The 20,146-nt window shown below is 37.8% G+C and overlaps 1 protein-coding gene across 1 annotated transcript; it reads right to left on the bottom strand.

Moving 5' to 3' along the window:
* Positions 1-1,096: 1,096 nt before the first annotated feature.
* Positions 1,097-19,331, bottom strand: pdlim1 (PDZ and LIM domain 1 (elfin)). The gene is made up of 7 exons (XM_057848754.1): positions 19,109-19,331; positions 15,001-15,152; positions 12,062-12,146; positions 8,843-9,027; positions 8,591-8,736; positions 8,329-8,446; positions 1,097-1,685 (listed from the first exon to the last, which is right to left on the bottom strand). Exons 1-7 carry the CDS (start codon positions 19,199-19,201, stop codon positions 1,499-1,501), a joined length of 966 nt encoding a protein of 321 aa, XP_057704737.1. The 5' UTR covers positions 19,202-19,331; the 3' UTR covers positions 1,097-1,498.
* Between the last annotated feature and the right edge of the window lie 815 nt (positions 19,332-20,146).

Here is a 20,146-nt window from a genome sequence, read left to right on the forward strand (position 1 = left end):
CAACCTCAACTCTGCTCTAAACACGCTTAGAAACATCTTGCCAACTCTGCCCGAGGATGCCAAAATGACCAAGATAGAAACTCTGCGGTTCGCCCACAACTACATCTGGGCCCTGACTGAAACTTTACGCATAGAGCAACGAGTACAAACATCAAATTACATGCCTGTCCTTAGCCGTCCATCTGGAACTCCCTCAGCACCATCTGATCTCAATTGTTGTGCTTCATTATCATTTTATCCCAAGTTACTCTATTGTGAGAATAAGTCCGGGCATGATTGGCAGTATTATAAATACTAATTGTGCCACTGGCAACAGTAGGCTTCATTTGAAATTGGATGATCATGTTTCAGTGCCATTGATGGCGGTAGACGTCAAATCCATTTTGAATGGAAAATGGATTGGATGTCTACCTACCACCATCAATGGCAGCCACTAAGTTAATACAGTATATGAATCACGTGAAAGCTGATAGAACAGTAGGAAAATTGTTGACTTGCTTCCTTAATTTCAGTGCTGTAAGTAGTAATTTGGCCAATTTAATACTGTCAATGACAGCCAATGTGTTAAACCCCCACATTGTATAACGTATTTCTTGGTGCAAAACATTCACACAGCTAAATGATTATATTTATCATTATTAGAGCTGGACAACAATTACAAATTTTAATGGCGATTAATCACATTGTCATACCCAAATCTGTCTTGACTTCCCCATTCCTGTCCTATTGGTTATTATGTATATACCCTCTCCCTATGTGGTGTCCCCTCAGTTAATGAAGTCAGAATGATCTTGCAATGCTACTTACAGTTAGATAGCATATGTAGTAGTATGTACAGTAATAGCATACATATACAAGTAGCACACTCTGGGTGAGAATACATGTTTGGTCCAACACTCCTAATTGACAGTACCCTGAACTGATCCTAAAATAATTAACAGCATTAATTAATTTGTGAGTTAACTAGTTAAATTGCCCAGCCATATTAAAGCACATTTTTTACAGCTATTGAATATTTGTAATACATGATTGAAACTTATAGGTTTTTAAATATTTTTAAGCTGCAATCAATAAAGTAAGAGAAAGGGCACCTTAGTTACACTAAAATATTTATTTGGCATTGACATTAAAATCTTTCCTTGAGACACTGCTGTAAAATTGTTTGTTCAATCAATAAAAACAGTAGAAAAATCATGAACTGTGTGTTGTCGAGCATGACAGTCCCTTGTTTAAAACTCAAAGGTTAAAAAAAAAAAAAAAAAAATCCAGACAGTGGTTCCTTTTCTGTGAATACGGTACAAATTACCATTCAAATCAGTGGTAAAATACAAATTTCCTGTAAACTAGAAAGTTTACCAATTGCGGATGTTCTGATGTGCAAATCATGTTCTGTCTACTCTTCCAGTGTGTATACAAGAAGAGTAACTAATTCAAAGCTAATTGTTTTGAAGTGTCTTAAAACCAGCGCGCAGTCTTGAGGCTGAACTCCCTGCTCCCTTTACTTGGGAAAGACCGTGACCACATCATAGCCCTCAGGCGGGGTCATTCGTTCGCGTGCGTGCTTCTCGCAGTAAATCTGGTCCTCCACAAAGAAATGTCCTTTCTGTTTCAAGTTGACGTCGCAGTCTGTGCAGGTGTAGCACTCAGGGTGTCGGAACTTGTCACGCAGCTTTACCAACATCCCCCTGCGTCACATAAGGAATAATTCAACCTCCACTGCAAGATGAATTATGTGTTACATGCATATTAAACAAGCTGGAACATTTAGAGCAGTCAACATTAGCAGTGATTTATTCCCGCCATTATTGTATGATTACATTAGTACCAATTTACAGTGCCCTTCATAATTATTGGCACCCCTGAAAATGATGTGTTTTTAGCTTCTAATTAGGGCTGTCAAAATTATCGCGTTAACGGGCGGTAATTAATTTTTTAAAATTAATCACGTTAAAATATTTGACGCAATTAACGCACATGTCCCGCTCAGACAGTATTCTGCCTTTTGGTGCTGTCTAACAGCGAACTCTTGTGGTCGCTCTGCGACATGGTTTATTGTTTTCTTGCCAGTTCAATATGGCTGCACGACGTCTCGGGCTGATGCCTACGTTGTAATGTTGTGCTTATATGATCCTTGGACAAGATTTGTCCGTAAGTATGGTTGTTGTAAAGAATGTACATATTATGTTAGTAAGCGAAATGTTATATTTTTTGTATCAGACTCTTTTTGTTTATGTTTAGTGAACCTGTATAGCGTGCTAAGCTAACGTTGTTGCTAATGCAATGCTTGTGTACTTTTTTTTTGTAGTTTTACGACGGTCTAAAGAGGACAATGGTTTGAGGCCATTTTATTAATAAATCAGATGAAAAAGGAAGAAGTCTGATTATTAAGGCGTCGTTCACTAGCTGCCTAGCTTTGGAAAAAGTAGACGCTTCGGAGTGAGGACAGCATGGACAGATTTAAATGACAGTAGAGTGAAATGCCCACTACAGTCCTTATGTACCATATGTTGAATGTATATTTCCATCTTGTGTCTTATCTTTCCATTCCAACAATTTATTTTACAGAATATATATATAATTTACAGAAAAATATGGCATATTTTATAGATGGTTTGAATTGCGATTAATTACGATTAATTAATTTTTAAGCTGTAATTAACTCAATTAAAAATTTTAATCGTTTGACAGCCCTACTTCTAATATATATATTTTTTATTCAAATAATATGGGACCTTAATGGAAAAAAAAGAAAAATCCAACCTTCAATACAAGTGCATTCATTCAGTGGGGGAAAAAAATCCCACATAAAGAAAAAATTATTTGACATCAAATAATGTGTAATGTCAAAAATACACATGGTCCCAGGCTTCAACTGGGAACGTGTGCTTTGGTCAGATGAGACCAAGATTAAGCTTTTTGGCAACAAACACTCTAAGTGCGTCTGGCGTGCCACGAAAATGTGCATGCTGAAAAGCACCTCATACCCACTGTGAAAAATGGGGGTGGGTCAGTGATGCTGTGGGGCTGTTTCGCTTCCAAAGGCCCTGGGAACCTTATTAGGGTGCATGGCATCATGAATGCTTTAAAAATACCTGGACATTTTAAATCAAAATCTGTTGCCCTCTGCCCGAAAGCTGAAGATGGGTCGTCACTGGGTCTTTCAGCAAGACAATGACCCTAAACGTATGGCCAAATCTACACAGAAATGGTTCACCAGACACAAAATCAAGCTCCTCCCATGGCCATCTCAGTCCCCAGACCTTGTTTTGTTGGCAAAAGGGGGTTGTACAAAGTATTAACACCGGGGTGCTAATAATTGTGACACACATTATTTGATGTCAAATAATTTTTTCTTTATGTGGGATTTTTTCCCCCACTGAATGAATGCACTTGTATTGAAGGTTGGATTTTTCTCTTTTTTTCCATTAAGGTCCCATATTATTTGAATAAAAAAAAAAAAAAAAATTAGTAGCTAAAAAAACATCTTTTTCATGGGTGCCAATAATTATGGAGGGCACTGTACTTTCGTAAGAGTTAAGGCAGCTTTTTTTTTAACGACCGAGTTTGAGAATTTAGGACAGCCAGCAATTGTAATTGGTCATTAGTGGGAATAACATTTTCTATTGGTTGTTTTACTAGAAGGACCAGTCTTTGATATATTTACCTCTTGCACATTCCCCAATCATGATCATACAATTATTAGCAGTTCTAGCAACGATACCTGAATGGTAAATGGTAAGGGTTCCTGCAGTGCAGTGTTGTTTTTGCCAACCCTTTAAATTTTCGTCCTAGTCTTAGTTTTTTTGGGGCGATTGTACTTATTCGTCTTAGTCATATTTTAGTCATCTCAAAATCTGTCTTAGTCTAGTAGTTGTCAGAGGTGGGTAGAGTAACCAAAAAGTCTACTCAAGGAAGGGTAGCGTTACTTTGAAATAAAATTTCTCAAGTAAAAGTAGTCATCCAAAAATTTAATCAAGTGCAAGTAAAAAAGGATTTGTTGAAAAGAATACTCAAGTAGTGAGTAACATTTTGAGTAACTGGTTACAATATCTGATTAAAAAAAAAAAAAAAAAGCTACATATTTTTTTTCTCAGCACAACTTCATCTATATGAATTGTTATTATTATACTACACTATAACCTATTACATGACCATATTAGGCCAAAAGACATGACAGAAAAATCAAATTCAGACCAGAACAACACAATGAAACATCACCTGTCCAAAGACCATGAGTACCCTCTAGTGGAGAACACACATTGTTACCACTAATTGGTATATAATGGAATCATGCGGTAATTGTTGCGACGTCTTATTGCCGAAATTGAGACGGCCACAGTCAGCATCTCTGGCAAAAATAAAGTCAATATATAGAATGAAGACAAAAAATGTAATAACTAGTGTAGCCAAAAGTAGCGGAGTAAGAGTTGTGTTTCATCACAAATCTACTCAAGTAAAAGTAAAAAGTATTGCGTGGTAAAACTACTCCAATAAGTATATTTTTCTCAAAAAGTTACTCAAGTAAATGTAACTGAGTAAATGTAACGCGTTACTACCCACCTCTGGCTGTTGTTGACGAAAACTCAAGACTAATTTTGTCAAGTTTTAGTCGAAGTTTACTTTTTGCTTGTAAAAAAAAAAAAAAAAAAAAAAATATATATATATATATATACATATATATATATAAATAAAAGGTTCCCAACTATTTCGAATGAACAGTAGCCATGTTTACATGCTGACTTTTATTCATACCGATTCAAATCATTCCGAATGGAAATTTCACATCAGCTGTTTACATGTCACTTCATCTATTCCGATCCAGCGTTTACATGTGACTGCCTTTATTCCGAAAGGACGTTTCACAACTGCCGTCTGACATGCGCAGATTAATCAAAACAAAGCGTCACGTTGCAAAACATGGAGCTCGATCGTCAGATCAGCTGCTGTTTTAACTTTTCGAGTGGAAACAAAACTTCAGAATGATACGCCGTTCATTTAAAAAGTTGTGTGGGTGCGCTGTGCGTGTGCTTGGAAGCCATGTTGCAAGTGACGTTACTTACGTCACCGAGTGACGTCACCACGTCAGTACGGAGCATGCGCAGAAAGAACGCAACCAGACACCATTCCGCTTCCCTGTTTACATGATATAATTTTACTTCTAATCGGTTTGGGAAAAGGAATATTCTACCCCTGTGAATCGGAATGAAATTCCATTCGGTTTGGGCCTGTTCATTCCGAATGAGGTGTTTATATGGAACACATTTATTCGGTTTGAAAAAATATTCCGATTGTAATTGGAATATTTGGCTCCATGTAAACGTGGCAATTGACAGACGAGCACATATTGTAGCATCTACAAGGAAAACGCCAACTTGGTGATAATACACACTCAACAGGAAAACAATACATTATTTTCAGTTAATTATACCCACCTGAACGCCACGAACTGAATGTACAAAAAAAAAGTTTAAGAGCATTACCTTTATGGTAATGCGAACACTAATGCTATGCTAACGCTATGTGTTACATTTAGCGTGTGATGATCACTCGGCACACACCTTTAAAGGCTAAAGCAACATTACATATTCTCTCCTGCCAAGATAAGAAAACTAATCCTTTAGTGTGTGTCCCAAAACAAGCAATAGAGAGACGAAAGAGGACAACCAGACACTGCCACAATGTAGGCTAACTACACATAAAATGTCACACATTGTGAACATGTGACGTAAACTATGGCGCATTTGCGTCTCGCTCTCGTCTTGTCAGACGAAAACTTGCATTACTTTTGTTATGTTTTAGTCTCCCAAAACACGTTTTAGCTCGTTATCGTCTCATCATGGTCATGGAAAATTGTTCGTTGACTAAATGTTTTCGTTCTACTCATCGTTGATGAAAACAACACTCCTGCAGTGCAAAAAGGGTTTCTGCACCTATTGATGCCAAACTTGCAGGGCTGAAATATATGGAGGTAGATTTGTGTCTTTATTATTCAATCAAAAAAAAAGTTGCTTCGATCAAATAAAAAGTTGCTTCAATCAAAATATATACTTTCAATCGAAGAAAACGTCACTTCAATCAAAAAAAATGTGTTTGAATGCAAAAATAAATTTGAAACTCAAAAAAATATATTTGAAAACTATTTTTCTTTGATTGAATTTTATTTTTTTGATCAAAGTCAAGTTTTTTTTAATTGAAACACCATTTTTGATTGAAGTCATGTAATTTTCCGTTTGGACCACATTTTGGCTAGGACATTTGTGTCTTTATTATTCAATCAAAAAATAAATTGCTTCAAACAAAAAAAAATATATTTTCAAAAGAAAAATCACTTCAATCAAATTTTTAAAAAAAATCAATCGTAGAAAAAAAGGTTTGAATGTGAAAAAATATTTGAGACTCAGAAATTCGCATTTGAACACTTTATTTTTCATTCAAACTGTTTTCTTTGATTGAAGCAATCCTTTTTGTGTTTGAGCCATATTAGGGGTAGGACATTTGTGTCAAAATCATTCAATCGCAATAAAAGTTGCTTTAATCAAAAACTTTTTAATCAAAGAAAAAAATCATTTGCAAAAACTTTTTTTTTTTTTTAATATATTTTTTATTTGAAATATATATATATATATTTTTTATTGAAGTGTCACTTTTTTTGAAAAGCAAAAAGTTTAAACTTATTTTTTTCAAAGTGGAAAAAGTTTTGAACACACTTTTTTTTTTTTGAAGTGGAAAAAGTTTTGAAGGCACTTTTTTTCGATTGAATCATTTTGACACAAAGATTCTCCTTCAACGCTAGTTCCGGTGTGTTTGATTGGCAGGTAGCTGAGCCAATGACATAAAAGTATGAAGCAAGCATAATGGCCACCAGGGCTCCATCCAGCCATCGGAGTCTGTTGGAGTCTAAGCCGAATATAGGGCACCGGTACGGGCGTGTGACATCGGCATTTCACCGGAGTACGGTGCCCTGTTGCTTAATGTGATTTAACACGGCGAACTTCACCCGCTGCCCTGACGTGACGGTTGGCAATTGGTTCCAACCGGAGTGTCCGCGACGCGCCGGTACGGGAGTGGTCGGCGAGTGGCCCGACACTAGCCTGCCCAGTAAGCGAGTGGACTACCGGCGAGTCGCCGGCGTCCACGCCGGCAGCCCCATCGCTTCAGCTTTGAATGAGTGCCGTGTCATTCGCGGGGCGTCCACTCGACAGCCGGCCTCCGCGCCTGGGGGGTGATATCGGGGTCCGACGAGTGTGCCATGACAGGGCACCGTACCGTTGCGGGTACTCCGGTGAAATGCCGATGTCACACGCCCGTACCGGTGCCCTATATTCGGCTTAGACTCCAACAGACTCCGATGGCTGGATGGAGCCCTGGTGGTCATTATGCTTGCTTCATACTTTTATGTCATTGGCTCAGCTACCTGCCAATCAAACACACCGGAACTAGCGTTGAAGGAGAATCTTTGTGTCAAAATGATTCAATCGAAAAAAAGTGCCTTCAAAACTTTTTCCACTTTGAAAAAATAAGTTTAAAACTTTTTGCTTTTCAAAAAAAGTGACACTTCAATAAAAAAATATATATATATTTCAAATAAAAAATATATTTAAAAAAAAAAAAGTTTTTGCAAATGATTTTTTTCTTTGATTAAAAATAGTTTTTGATTAAAGCAACTTTTATTGCGATTGAATGATTTTGACAAAAATGTCCTACCCCTAATATGGCTCAAACACAAAAAGGATTGCTTCAATCAAAGAAAACAGTTTGAATGAAAAATAAAGTGTTCAAATGCGAATTTCTCAGTCTCAAATATTTTTTCACATTCAAACCTTTTTTTCTACGATTGATTTTTTTAAAAAATTTGATTGAAGTGATTTTTCTTTTGAAAATATATATTTTTTTGTTTGAAGCAATTTATTTTTTGATTGAATAATAAAGACACAAATGTCCTAGCCAAAATGTGGTCCAAACGGAAAATTACATGACTTCAATCAAAAATGGTGTTTCAATTAAAAAAAACTTGACTTTGATCAAAAAAATAAAATTCAATCAAAGAAAAATAGTTTTCAAATATATTTTTTTGAGTTTCAAATTTATTTTTGCATTCAAACACATTTTTTTTGGATTGAAGTGACGTTTTCTTCGATTGAAAGTATATATTTTGATTGAAGCAACTTTTTATTTGATCGAAGCAACTTTTTTTTTTGATTGAATAATAAAGACACAAATCTACCTCCATAGAAATACGCCACAAGATGGTACTATAGTAGGAGCTCAGTCTAGATAAGTGTACGTAAATTCTGAAATGGGATTGTTGAAAAAGGCTTAAATACTTACACAACCCCTGATCCACACTTGTCACAGACAGGCAGCTTCTCAGCATTTCCAACAGAGGAGCCAATCTTTGTTGTGGGTGCTTTCACACTCCTGAACCCTGATGGTCTGTCAGAATTGCCTACAAACATCAGACATCACCATTTAAACCTCACAACTGGTGGCCTCCTGTTCCATTTACTGGAAAATTATGAATTAAACATGCTAAAATTTTGCAGTTCAAAACAAAGGAAAAAGATAAATTGAACCAAAAAGTGATCTATACCCGTTTCGAGAATCTCCTGAAGCACCTTGAAGGAAGCAGACTGTCGTGGGGGCTCATCAGACTCCTGATTCTCTTGCAACATTTTGTAGACTTCTGAATCTGCAGCTATAGGTGGTCGCTTAGTGGACTTGGATGGATCTGCAGCACTACAAGGAATGTATCAACAGATTGATGTTTGTTTGAACCACACACAAAAAATATCGTCAGAGCTTTCTGGGTGTTGAAACAGTCGTCACACCAGCTTGTTCTTACTCGTTATCAGGCTCGTTCGTGGTTGTCAACGTTTTGACTTCGTCCACAGCAGAGTTGAAATTCTTGATGTTCTCTGAGGAGTAGAGGCCAGCCGGGTTGTTGTACTGGTTGGTCACAACCTTGGAACCGAAACCTGAGAATGGCAGCGCACTCCTGTTGTGGGCGGAGCCTATTTGTTTCATTTCCTGCCAAAGTCAGATACAATTATGTTAAAGCTTTGAAGAAACTGACCAAATATGGTGTGTAAAAGTTAGTGTTGCACCGATATGGCACTAAAATGACACCATCGGTCTCAGTGAGTAGGAATAACATGCCGATGCAGTCTCTGAGGTCTTGTTTCCAACTGCTGGTCGCTCTACCCAAGAAGTTAATAGATGATCAATTAGTTTATCACTAGTAGGGCTGCAGCAATCGATTATTTTAGTAGTAGATTAATCGATGAACTAGTTAGCTCGGTGAATTGAGTAATTGGATAAGGAACATAGAAATTTAAAATACCTGAGCTGAGCCTGAAACGGTTTAAAAAAAATAAATGATCTAACAATTGGCTAACTTACATAGCAAAAGTCTGCCAGCTTAAATGCTAAATTTTTTTTTACAGTGCTCTTAACAAATGGTTCAAACAAATATTCCCACAAAAATGGGTAAACAATAAACTAAATTACAAATGCATTAAAAAACATTAGCTCAAACGAAAACTTATGTTGGTCTTAACAGGGAGCAGCTGGATTCAGCCATGTGAAATGAGTTATGTCATATTCACTGTCGCCACTAGAGGGCAGCATATCCACCCACATCAATAAAACTAAATGCAAACACTTTCAAAACAAACCATTACAACGCCACTTTAAAGTGCCTGTGACACGAAAAAGCATGTTTATTTCATAATACACGCGGTATTTTATGCTCCTGAATGATATGGACCGCTTGGATGTGTGTGGAAGCGATCGCTATATTTATTTAGTTTTTTTAATCCCGCGCCAGGAAAATGAGTGACTTCCGGCTTCGTTCTTGCATTAAGGAGGAGGGCGCTGTGACGTGTACGGTAGAAGACGTCCTCTTCACGCTACAGTGTACTGTTGTGTATGAGGACGAAGGATTCAGCTGATTTTGCGGATTAATATGTTTATTTTTCGCATCACGCCAGCCAAACGGCTGCGGAAAAATCATTCTGTATGAGGGAGAGGCATATGCGCCTTTTTGGAGTTTCAAAAGGTTCCCATTCACCGTGGATATTTACTGTGGGACCATTGGACTTACGATGAAGTGAGTAAACATCTTGTTTTGTATAATGTCAAATACGAATACAGCGATTACAAAGTAAACACTACAAACTTCCTTTAAATGAAGGACTACTTACGTTTGATCATTGATAGGCATGTAAAAAGCTCTCCTAATGCATTAGCAGCAGCACGTTAGCTGCGTTAGCTCCAGCCACCCTCCTCAGGGGAACGAACTGTAAATTGCTCTCCGCCAGGCGGTTTGCCGATCTGCTAAGACATTCGACAACCGGGTCGTCATGTCAAATAATCCAGGATAGCTATGTGTGATTTTCCGCTTTGAAGACTTTGAAACATCACTCGGTTCGGGTTAGCATGTCGGCTAGCTGTCACGCCTTCTGGTTTGTTTACATTCTCCGAAGCCGGGGAAGGGAAATGACATATGTCCGATTTAGGTCTCATAAAATATCGTTCGGGAGGTGCGACAGTAAAGGTGAAGTCGACAGTTTTGACCATTATGGAGTAATTTTGCCATGTCGTCCTGAATAAATGCATTTTTATTATTTCATATTCCATTCAGCACAAGACTGTTATTTGTCATGACCATGCCATTTATTTAGCCAATGGGGAAAATACTTGGATAAAAAGAGTATCCTGTAAAAATATTGAAGTAAAGAGACAGAAACAATGACATTTTGCCGCTCTCTTCGTCGCGTTTTCCTCGTTGTGAATAGTTCCCCCTCAACAGGCTGACTGGTCCTTCTCAAGCCATTTATATAGCTATTGGGGAAAAATACTTGGGTAAAAAGAATATCCTGTAAAAATATTGGAGTAGAGAGACTGAAACAATGACATTTTGCGGCTTTCTTCGTCGGGTTTTCCTCGTTCTGAATAATTTCCCCTCAATGGGCTGAATAGTAAAATCGATGAGCCAAGTCTACCGCTGACGTCATCCACCTGTTGGGGACGCTAAAGCCCTATAATGGTAGGCGTGGCTAACCGGCAGATTAAAAGACTAATTTCTCGTCATCTGTGCTTTGCTAAATTGTTGTATATAGTCGAATCGTCTCAAAATATGATTCTAATTCACATAATAATGACATTTTAGACTTTTTTTCTTGTGTCATATGCTCTTTAAATTAAACAAATACTCGTAACAGCAAAATTTAATTCAATGTTTTTTTTTAATCGAATTACTTAAGTTAATCGATTAATCTTTGCAACACTAATCACTAGTATATGAAGTGGGAGAGTTGGCAGCAAATGATTCGTTCGCTGCCAACCCTCCCACTTCAAATGGATTGGACATCTATGAATGGCAGACAATGATTTAAGCAGTGTCAGACCAAGCCATAACAGAAATTACTTTACATTCAAGTGAGCATGTAGTATTTAAAAAAACAAAAAACAAAAAAACATGGTATCGGTACAGTCTAGGTATCGGCCGCACAGCCTGGTATCAGAATCGGGAGCCAAAAAAAATGGTATCGGTGCAACACCTGTAATAGTTGCAAAACACATTTTTCAAGTTTCAAGCATCAGGCCCAGGGAAATTATGTAACAAACAGACAGACAGCAAGCTAAATCACAGATTAACCAGCTCACAACACAGAAAAATAAAATGGTGAAAAGGCATCCAAGTGACAAATCACATACAAGCATTCAACACACGTGCTGGTGACAAATCTGCACAGCAACTAAACTGTGCAGCCTTTTGACAACACAGAACCCGCGACCCATCCCACTGGCCTTTGCTTTCCACTCAGTAGGCAGGAACAGAGTCTGACGTCAGAGCTTGGCAGATAAACTACTGTCGTCTAGGAAACCTCCTGTTAGGAAGTAAACAATGACTTCATCGTTGGCTGGAAGGGTGCGGTAAGGATAACGTTCAGACTCGCAGAAAATTGTACGACTACCAGTAAGTTGAATGTGACGAGTTCCCTTTAAATGACAGATGAAAGCATTGTGCAAAGCCCATGTTGAGTCTGCAAACACGCACCCGTGGCTCTGATGCAAGATTCATCTTGTAGGGATGTGACTTTCCTTCTTCTGAAGAGAGTGGCGACCACAACTTATTTTCTGACCTGAAATACACGAGAAAGATTCTTGAGGTAAAATAGTAGCCATTTTAACCATTATTTTTCATTATTAGAAGTCAAAATGCATTGGACGTCTATTGCTATAAATAGATGAATAAATCTTTTAAAAAACCCAATCTTTTTTTTACCCAATTCCAATCACATGATCGGATTGGGAGATACAGTGGGGCAAATAAGTATTTAGTCAACCACTAATTGTGCAAGTTCTCCCACTTGAAAATATTAGAGAGGCCTGTAATTGTCAGCATGGGTAAGTCTCAACCATGAGAGACAGAATATGGAAAAAAAGACCCCAGAAAATCACATTGTTTGATTTTTAAAGAATTTCTTTGCAAATCGTGGTGGAAAATAAGCATTTGGTCAATACCAAAAGTTCATCTCAATACTTTGTTATGTATCCTTTGTTGGCAATAACGGAGGCCAAACGTTTTCTGTAACTCTTCACAAGCTTTTCACACATTGTTGCTGGTATTTTGGCCCATTCCTCCATGCAGATCTCCTTTAGAGCAGTGATGTTTTGGGGCTGCCGTTGGGCAACACAGACTTTCAACTCCCTCCACAGATTTTCTATGGGGTTGAGATCTGCACTGGCTAGGCCACTCCAGGACCTAGATATGCTTCTTACGAAGCCACTCCTTTGTTGCCCTGACTGGGTGTTTGGAATCATTGTCATGCTGAAAGACCCAGCCACGTCTCATCTTCAATGCCCTCGCTGATGGAAGGAGATTTTCACTCAAAATCTCTCGATACATGGCCCCATTCATTCTTTCCTTTAAACAGATCAGTCTTCCTGGTCCCTTTGCAGAAAAACAGCCAAAAAGCATGATGTTTCCATCCCCGTGCTTCACAGTGGGTATGGTGTTTTTTCGGATGCAATTCAGTATTCTTTCTCCTCCAAACACGAGAACCTGTGTTTCTACCAAAAAGTTCTTTTTTGGTTTCATCTGACCATAACACATTTTCTCAGTCCTCTTCTGGATGATCCAAATGCTCTATAGCGAACCGTTGACGTGTACTGGCTTCAGCAGGGGGACACGTCTGGCAGTGCAGGATTTGAGTCCCTGGCGGCGCATTGTGTTACTGATAGTAGCCGATGTTACTGTGATCCCAGCTCTCTGTAGGTCATTCATTAGGTCCACCCGTCTGTTTCGGGAATTTTTGCTCACCGCTCTTGTTATGATTTGACGCCACAGGGTGAGATCTTGCATGGACCCCCAGATCGAGGAACATTATCAGTGGTCTTGTATGTCTTCCGTTTTCTAATAATTGCCCCCACTAGAGGTGTGCAAAATTTCCGATTCTTAGATTATTCGCGATTCGGCCGTGGAAGATTCGAGAACGATTCACAAACATCCAAATTCCGATTATTGAAATATGCCAAGTAAAGCGGAAGTACAACACACTCAGCGCGCCGCGCGGTCAATGAGCAACGGAGCGAGAGTAGCTAAACATCATGCTTCTCATTACCCGGCCCCTCGGGTAATGCCAATGCTCAACTCACGGCTCTAGCTCAACTCATGCCACGAGATAAAAAAACACAACAACATACCTGAAGCTGCTACAAAAGTACGTCATCCACATAATGTTACGGTAGATATCATTTATATAAGACTAGATGCACTACGGTAGCGGTAGCGTTTGCAGCACATCTACAAAAGGCTGCAAGGCTGTTGTAGCGAACCTTCCAAGCAAACCTAATTAACTTTTTATCTAAAATACTCCTAAATCGGTAAAATATTGACTTGAATCGATCTTTAAAATAGTTTTAAAACTTTCACATGTCGAAAGTTGACAAAAGGGAAATTATGGATTAACGGGAGCAATTTTAACAACTTTAACGGTTGATTCACAACATTAAATTAATTGAATGTAGTTTAAAGCTGCTGATACAGAATGGGGACTGGAGTTTTTTATTTACTGTTATTTTTGTATATTTGTTTACTGCTATATGTTAACTTGATACTGAAATAGTAGTTTGGTTTAGCCTGAGAGTATTTTTGAACAATTTTGGAACAAATGTACAAAATATTAAAAAAAAAAAAAAAAAAAAAAAAAAAAAAGGGGAGGGGTGCATCAATAATCATTTTAGAATCGAATCGGACCATCTGAATCGTAATCGTAATCGAATCGTTCGGTGCCCAAAGATTCCCAGCTCTAGCCCCCACAGTTGATTTCTTTACACCAAGCGTTTTACCTATTGCAGATTCAGTCTACCCAGCCTGGTGCAGGTCTACAGTTTTGTCTCTGGTGTCCTTCGACAGCTCTTTGGTCTTGGCCATAGTGGAGTTTGGAGTGTGACTGACTGAGTTTGTGGACAGGTGTCTTTTATACCGATAATGAGTTAAAACAGGTGCCATTAATACAGGTAACGAGTGGAGCCTCGTTAGAACTTGTTAGAAGAAGTTAGACCTCTATAACAGCCAGAAATCTCGCTTGTTTGTAGGTGACCAAATACTTATTTTCCACTCTAATTTTGAAATAAATTCTTTAAAAATCAGACAAAGTGATTTTCTGTTTTTTTTCACATTCTGTCATGTTTGAGGTTTACCCATGTTGACAATTACAGGCCTCTCTAATCTTTTCAAGTAATAGAACTTGCACAATTGGTGGTTGACTAAATACTTATTTGCCCAACTGTATCTCGAGGTTTTTTTTTTTTTGTAATAAAACATTTTAGAGTTGTGTACATAAACGGGGATTCTCTTCATAACCTTCCTCATATTTAATATGTTGTTAACAAACAGAACATGACATTGTACATTGTATCATAGACTTAACACACTCCCTCTTGTGTAAAAGGTATGAGTCAATGCAGTTTTAGACTGACATGGTCTCTTACCTGTCAATAGAAAGTGCCATCTCCTGTATGCACCCCTTAATTTTGTTCTGTGCTTCCAAGTGAGTCATGTTGTCTGCAGCTTCACCATCAATAGCTAAAATCACATCACCAATACAGAGGTTGGCCTGGGCTGCTTTGCTTCCAGGTGACACCTGCATACGAAAAACATTTTTTGTACAACAACAATTTCATTTCAGTGGAGTCTTTCACACAAATTGCTTCCGCTCTGGTTAACTGACCTTCACCAACTGACTTCAGCGTGTGTTATTGTTTACAGTACACACCCAGGCAAAGTTGCCTGAGGGAGCAACTTAATGCAAATTAGGCCCTGGAGACAAGAAACACTGGCCCAGCTCAGGAATTTGTAATCATTTTAATAGGCAGGGTGGACAGAGCACAGAGACAAAAATAGAGCTGTCACTTTACTTAAATCATTAGAGCCAGTGAGAACATAATGCTACAGTATATAATACAGTCATTGGTCACATTATGAAACATAATCTTCAAATTAAAAAAATGGAAAGAAGGCAATAGGAGATCCATTCATTACGATTTTTCAGTTTGAAACCTACAGTGAAAAGTTTTTTATATTATAGTAAACAAACAAACAGTCAACTCTGTCATTTCAAATTAGTGCTTATAGGCATTTAAGAAATTGAACAAAAGGTTTTCTTGTCAACTTAAAGCGCGAGTCAATGGTCCCATCTTAGCATGCCAATAAAAAACAACATATGCATACATGAGAATCACCGAGCGATAACCCATGCAATCACTTGCAATCACTTGCAAAGACTTGCGCTAGCTTAGCCACTCCGGAGCCTTGCAACTAACAAATAACTAACAAACTGCACGGAATTTGTTTAAATCAACCCCACTGACTAATCAAACCACCACTAACTCCAAGATTAAGCCCAATGTCCAAAATTCTGAACTTTTGCTTTAAGGTTAATATGGGGACCACTACTTTGTTTGACACTTTACAGGGCAAGTGACTATTTTTGGTAATTAAAAAAAAAAAAAAAAAAAAAACTTTACTCGATAGAGACTTACCGGTAGTTTCTATATACTGTATGTGGATATCACATTTTGTATCATGAAGGCCAAAATATTAAAATTTGGTGTACAAGTGTTGCCTACATAAACCCAAATGTTTATATACACACACATAGGCCTAAAATATATTATATATATGGCAGAAAACATTCAGGTGACTTGAAGTTCCCCTCTGAGACCCCCAATTTGCCAAATCTCAAAACTGTCCGATATGCATGTGTGATACGTCAAAGGAAAGCTTAAAATCTCAATTTTCTGGGGGAAGAATTTTTTTTAACAGGAGGGCATTTAAAAATAAACACAAAAATTTTAAACAGCAAACCCCTATCTGGACGTGAGAGCACGCGAGACTAGAATTACAGACGCCATGACTTTAACGAGATATTATCGCGTACTTACCTTGTTTCGATCCCAAAAACTCCATGTAGTATGTATCACCGAGTGTCAAGACAGAGTTGTGAATGGCCACAGCTGGATTTTTGGGGGATTTTATGGGTGAAACATGGTAACATAACAAGGGTTGCGATGCAGAAATCACAGACACAAAGGAGTGGTCTAGATTTTCTATTTCATATATTTCCCCTTTTAAACGTCACCCCCCCCCCCCCCCCCCCCCCCCAATTTTTCGTTGTTTGGATCGATCATTTATCATCTAACATATCCGAGAAAATGTGAAGGCAACAAAAAAAAAAAAATTAAGCGATAGTTATGAGGTAAATATCTGTGACTTTTTTACACAATTTTTTCAGTGCGACGTAATTTGTTTAAAAGTTTAAAATATGCGAGTGAATAATTTATTCAAGTCTTTTTTTTTTTTTTTTTTAAACGAAATAATCGACATCAATTAATGATTCTAAGCTAAAAATGACAGACATTTTGAATAATAAGTCTAATCAATTACCTTCGTTTTATGGCTGCGTCGAAACAAAAGCGGTTGCGTGACGTCTGTAAACGGGCGTTTTCAGGGTAAAACGGGCAAATAAATAGTTTGGGGGCTTAATGCGCCATGAATCTGCTATGGCAGCATATAGACATATTGTTCTATCAAACACAACGGTTGTTTTGGCTTAAAATACAGCAGTTTCTTTTAAAGAAGAGTGCAAGAGCAGAAACTGCTTTTTCAGTCTTGCCTATTTTCCGCAATATGCAAAAACATACATACTGTACAAATACAGACATATATATATATAATACATATAGGCCTGAACGATATTGGAAAAAACTATTGCTGCGATTTTTTTGGGGTTTGCGATATTATATTGCGATATTTAAAAACAAACAAACAAACAAAAACAAACAAACAAACTAACAAAAAAAAAAATATATATTTTTTTTTAAAGATATTGTCACTAGATGACTTGAATAGCTGTTTGGAAAGACTTTGGATGACTCTCAATGACCAGTGTACAGTGATCCCTTGTTTTTCGCGGTTAATGGGGACCAGAACCCGCCACGATAAGTGAAAAACCGCGAAGTTGCGCCCCCCGCCCCCCAAATTTTTATTTTTTTGTGTGTGTGCTCAATGTATTTATTCAGATTTAGCATTGGAAAGAGATACATATAAGGCATGTTTTTTTTCTCACCTTTTCCCCAAAGTATGATTAAAAAAAAAATACATATATATATATATATACACAGTACTGTGCAAAAGTTTTAGGCAGGACACCTGCCTAAAACTTATGCACAGTACTGTATATTTTTATTATATTATGTATATACAGGATATACTGTATGTATATATTTTCCCCAAGTGGAAGCTTCCATGATCCTAATAAATTTAATAATTAAAAAAAAATATATACATATGTAATGTATTGTATATATATATATATATATTAATAAATGGTTTTAAGCAATTCAAACGTTATTTTATATTATGATCAGTTTTAAACATAACTGTTAAACCAAATCATTTTTGAACAAGAATAAAGTACTGTAGTCGAAAAATGCTTGGCTTTATTAAATACTTCTGTTTATCTACCTTAGCTGTGACTCTTGTTGGACATGTAGAAATTACAAACTCCTCATGATCACTTCTGGCATTTAATTTATATGTCTCAAACGTCTCCACACACGCACACACATTCATTCCAAAGCAGCTTCCTCGCAGAAACGGTTTTACAAGTTAAACGATGATTGACAGCTGCTGCGCTGTGATGTCCGCTTCTTTGGCAAGATCAAAGATACCAGCATCGTTAACTTTGATAAACAAGTGCTGCAGTGACTGTGAAGTTCAAAGAGCGTGTGAGGCTCTGCGCAGAGCAGAAAGCAGGGTGTATGTGGATTAAGAAAAATAAAAATTATCGCACGTCCTTGCGATGGGACTACAGCGCACGCACACACCGCGATGGCGATGTTTAAACGATATATCGTTCAGGCTTAATACATAGACATGTATTATATATACAGACATCCTTTTCTTTCGGCTTTTCCCTTGACAGGTCGCCACAGCTAATCAGTACATATGTTATGTATACACACACATAAATATACATAAAGAAACAATACCATTATAAATCAATAAAATTTTGATTAAAAAAAAAAAACAACAAATCAAAATGAATAAAAATACAGTCTGGTTATGGTCCCCAGTAACACGCTAAAGTCAATTTGGAAAAAAAAAAAAAAAAAAAAAAAAGTATTTAACTTATTATTAACTTAGTATTTAACTAAAAGTCCAATGCATTTGCCGTCAACCTTCCTAGTCAAATTGGATTAGACGTCTAGTGCCGTCAACGGCAACCAATGCGTGAAATGAGTGCCCACTCTCAGTTTCACAGTTTAACCCCACAGAACAATACGACAACTTGAAATGACTGCGTGACTTCATTTCTTTGGATCCAACATGATCCAACACACATGTCGTGCTAGCGCTCGACATTAGCTCGTAAATATTGTATAAAAATACTCTCTCACGTCAAACACTTCACTACAGGTAGCTTAATTTTAGTTGTCGGCAATTATGTGCTTACTCGGGCAATTCGAAAGTTGAGACTAGTCAGGTGTGGTTCACTCAAGTCGAGTGATTGAATAGCGGCTTCCCATCGAAACTTACCCGAGAAATAGTCAGCGGCTGCTCGAAGTCTTTTCCTCCAACCAGCCTGAATCCCCATGGCCCGGGACCTGGCACCACTATCCGCAGAGGCATAACTAAGGCGAAGCGCTTCACAACTGACTGTCGAGGTGTTCAAAATATTTGCCAGACTGTGTCACTTGCTCCTTTTTCCTCGCGCTGGTGACCTGAGAGAGGTGATCAATGGTCAGGAGGGGCGGGGCCTCAGGTTAGTAGGACGAATAGGATTGGGAAACCTTCATTTTGCGCCGGAGAATTCGAAGATCGTCTATTGCACAACACACGTGTGACTCGCTACTGAGAAATGAAGAGTAAACTTGGTAAATCACGTGATGCCTGCTTACTGGCAAAGCAATTTTCAACAAAAGAACATCACGTAAACTAGTGGTGTCAAATTATTGGCCCCGGGGCAGGATTTTGTGGTCCCTTACTCTATACCAGACATGTCCAAAGTCCGGCCCGGGGGCCAAATGCGGCCCGTGGTCAAATTTAATCCGCCCCCCAGCCTGTGGGGCGCCGTTTGTAAAGCAGCACATGCTGAAAATTACGATAACATTTTCTCACATTTAGCGCCACACAGTATTTAAAATGATGTGAAATTTTTAGAGTCACTTTTTTTTTTTTTTTTCAAATTTACAACATTATCTAGCAATTTAAATATTCATTTTTAAATAATACGTTTTGGACCTGATTCTTTAAATCCAGACCGAAATATTTAAACCTTAAATTTATATCTTAAATGTTAAATCAGGAAACGGTCAGAACTAAATATTTAGCTTAATATGCAAATCTACATGACTGGAGACTGGAAGTAACAAAATAAAAGCTGGTGGAGCAGCTCAGACTGTCTGTTTACGTTGCTTGAAAATAAATAAAACCTACTCAACAGTGGCAGTCTGCTCTAAGACATGACTCATTGTGATAATAACAATATACAGGTAAAATACATATTTAGGAGAAACTATTTAAAGAGTATTTTGTGTGTTCCAGCTTTTATTTTGTTACTTTCGGTCTCCAGTC

This window comes from Corythoichthys intestinalis, chromosome 10, assembly GCF_030265065.1.
Source record: "Corythoichthys intestinalis isolate RoL2023-P3 chromosome 10, ASM3026506v1, whole genome shotgun sequence".
NCBI classification, from domain to species: domain Eukaryota; kingdom Metazoa; phylum Chordata; class Actinopteri; order Syngnathiformes; family Syngnathidae; genus Corythoichthys; species Corythoichthys intestinalis.

What these genes read in the sequence shown, in the direction of transcription:
- pdlim1 (XM_057848754.1), bottom strand. Translation starts at nt 19,201, where the DNA reads ATGCCTCTGCGGATAGTGGTGCCAGGTCCCGGGCCATGGGGATTCAGG. An exon ending in ATCTTGCATCAGAGCCACGG is followed by an intron (nt 9,028 to 12,061) that starts GTGCGTGTTTGC and finishes TGACTTTGGCAG; the next exon opens with GAAATGAAACAAATAGGCTC. An exon ending in AAGTGTGGATCAGGGGTTGT is followed by an intron (nt 1,686 to 8,328) that starts GTAAGTATTTAA and finishes TATGTGACGCAG; the next exon opens with GGGGATGTTGGTAAAGCTGC.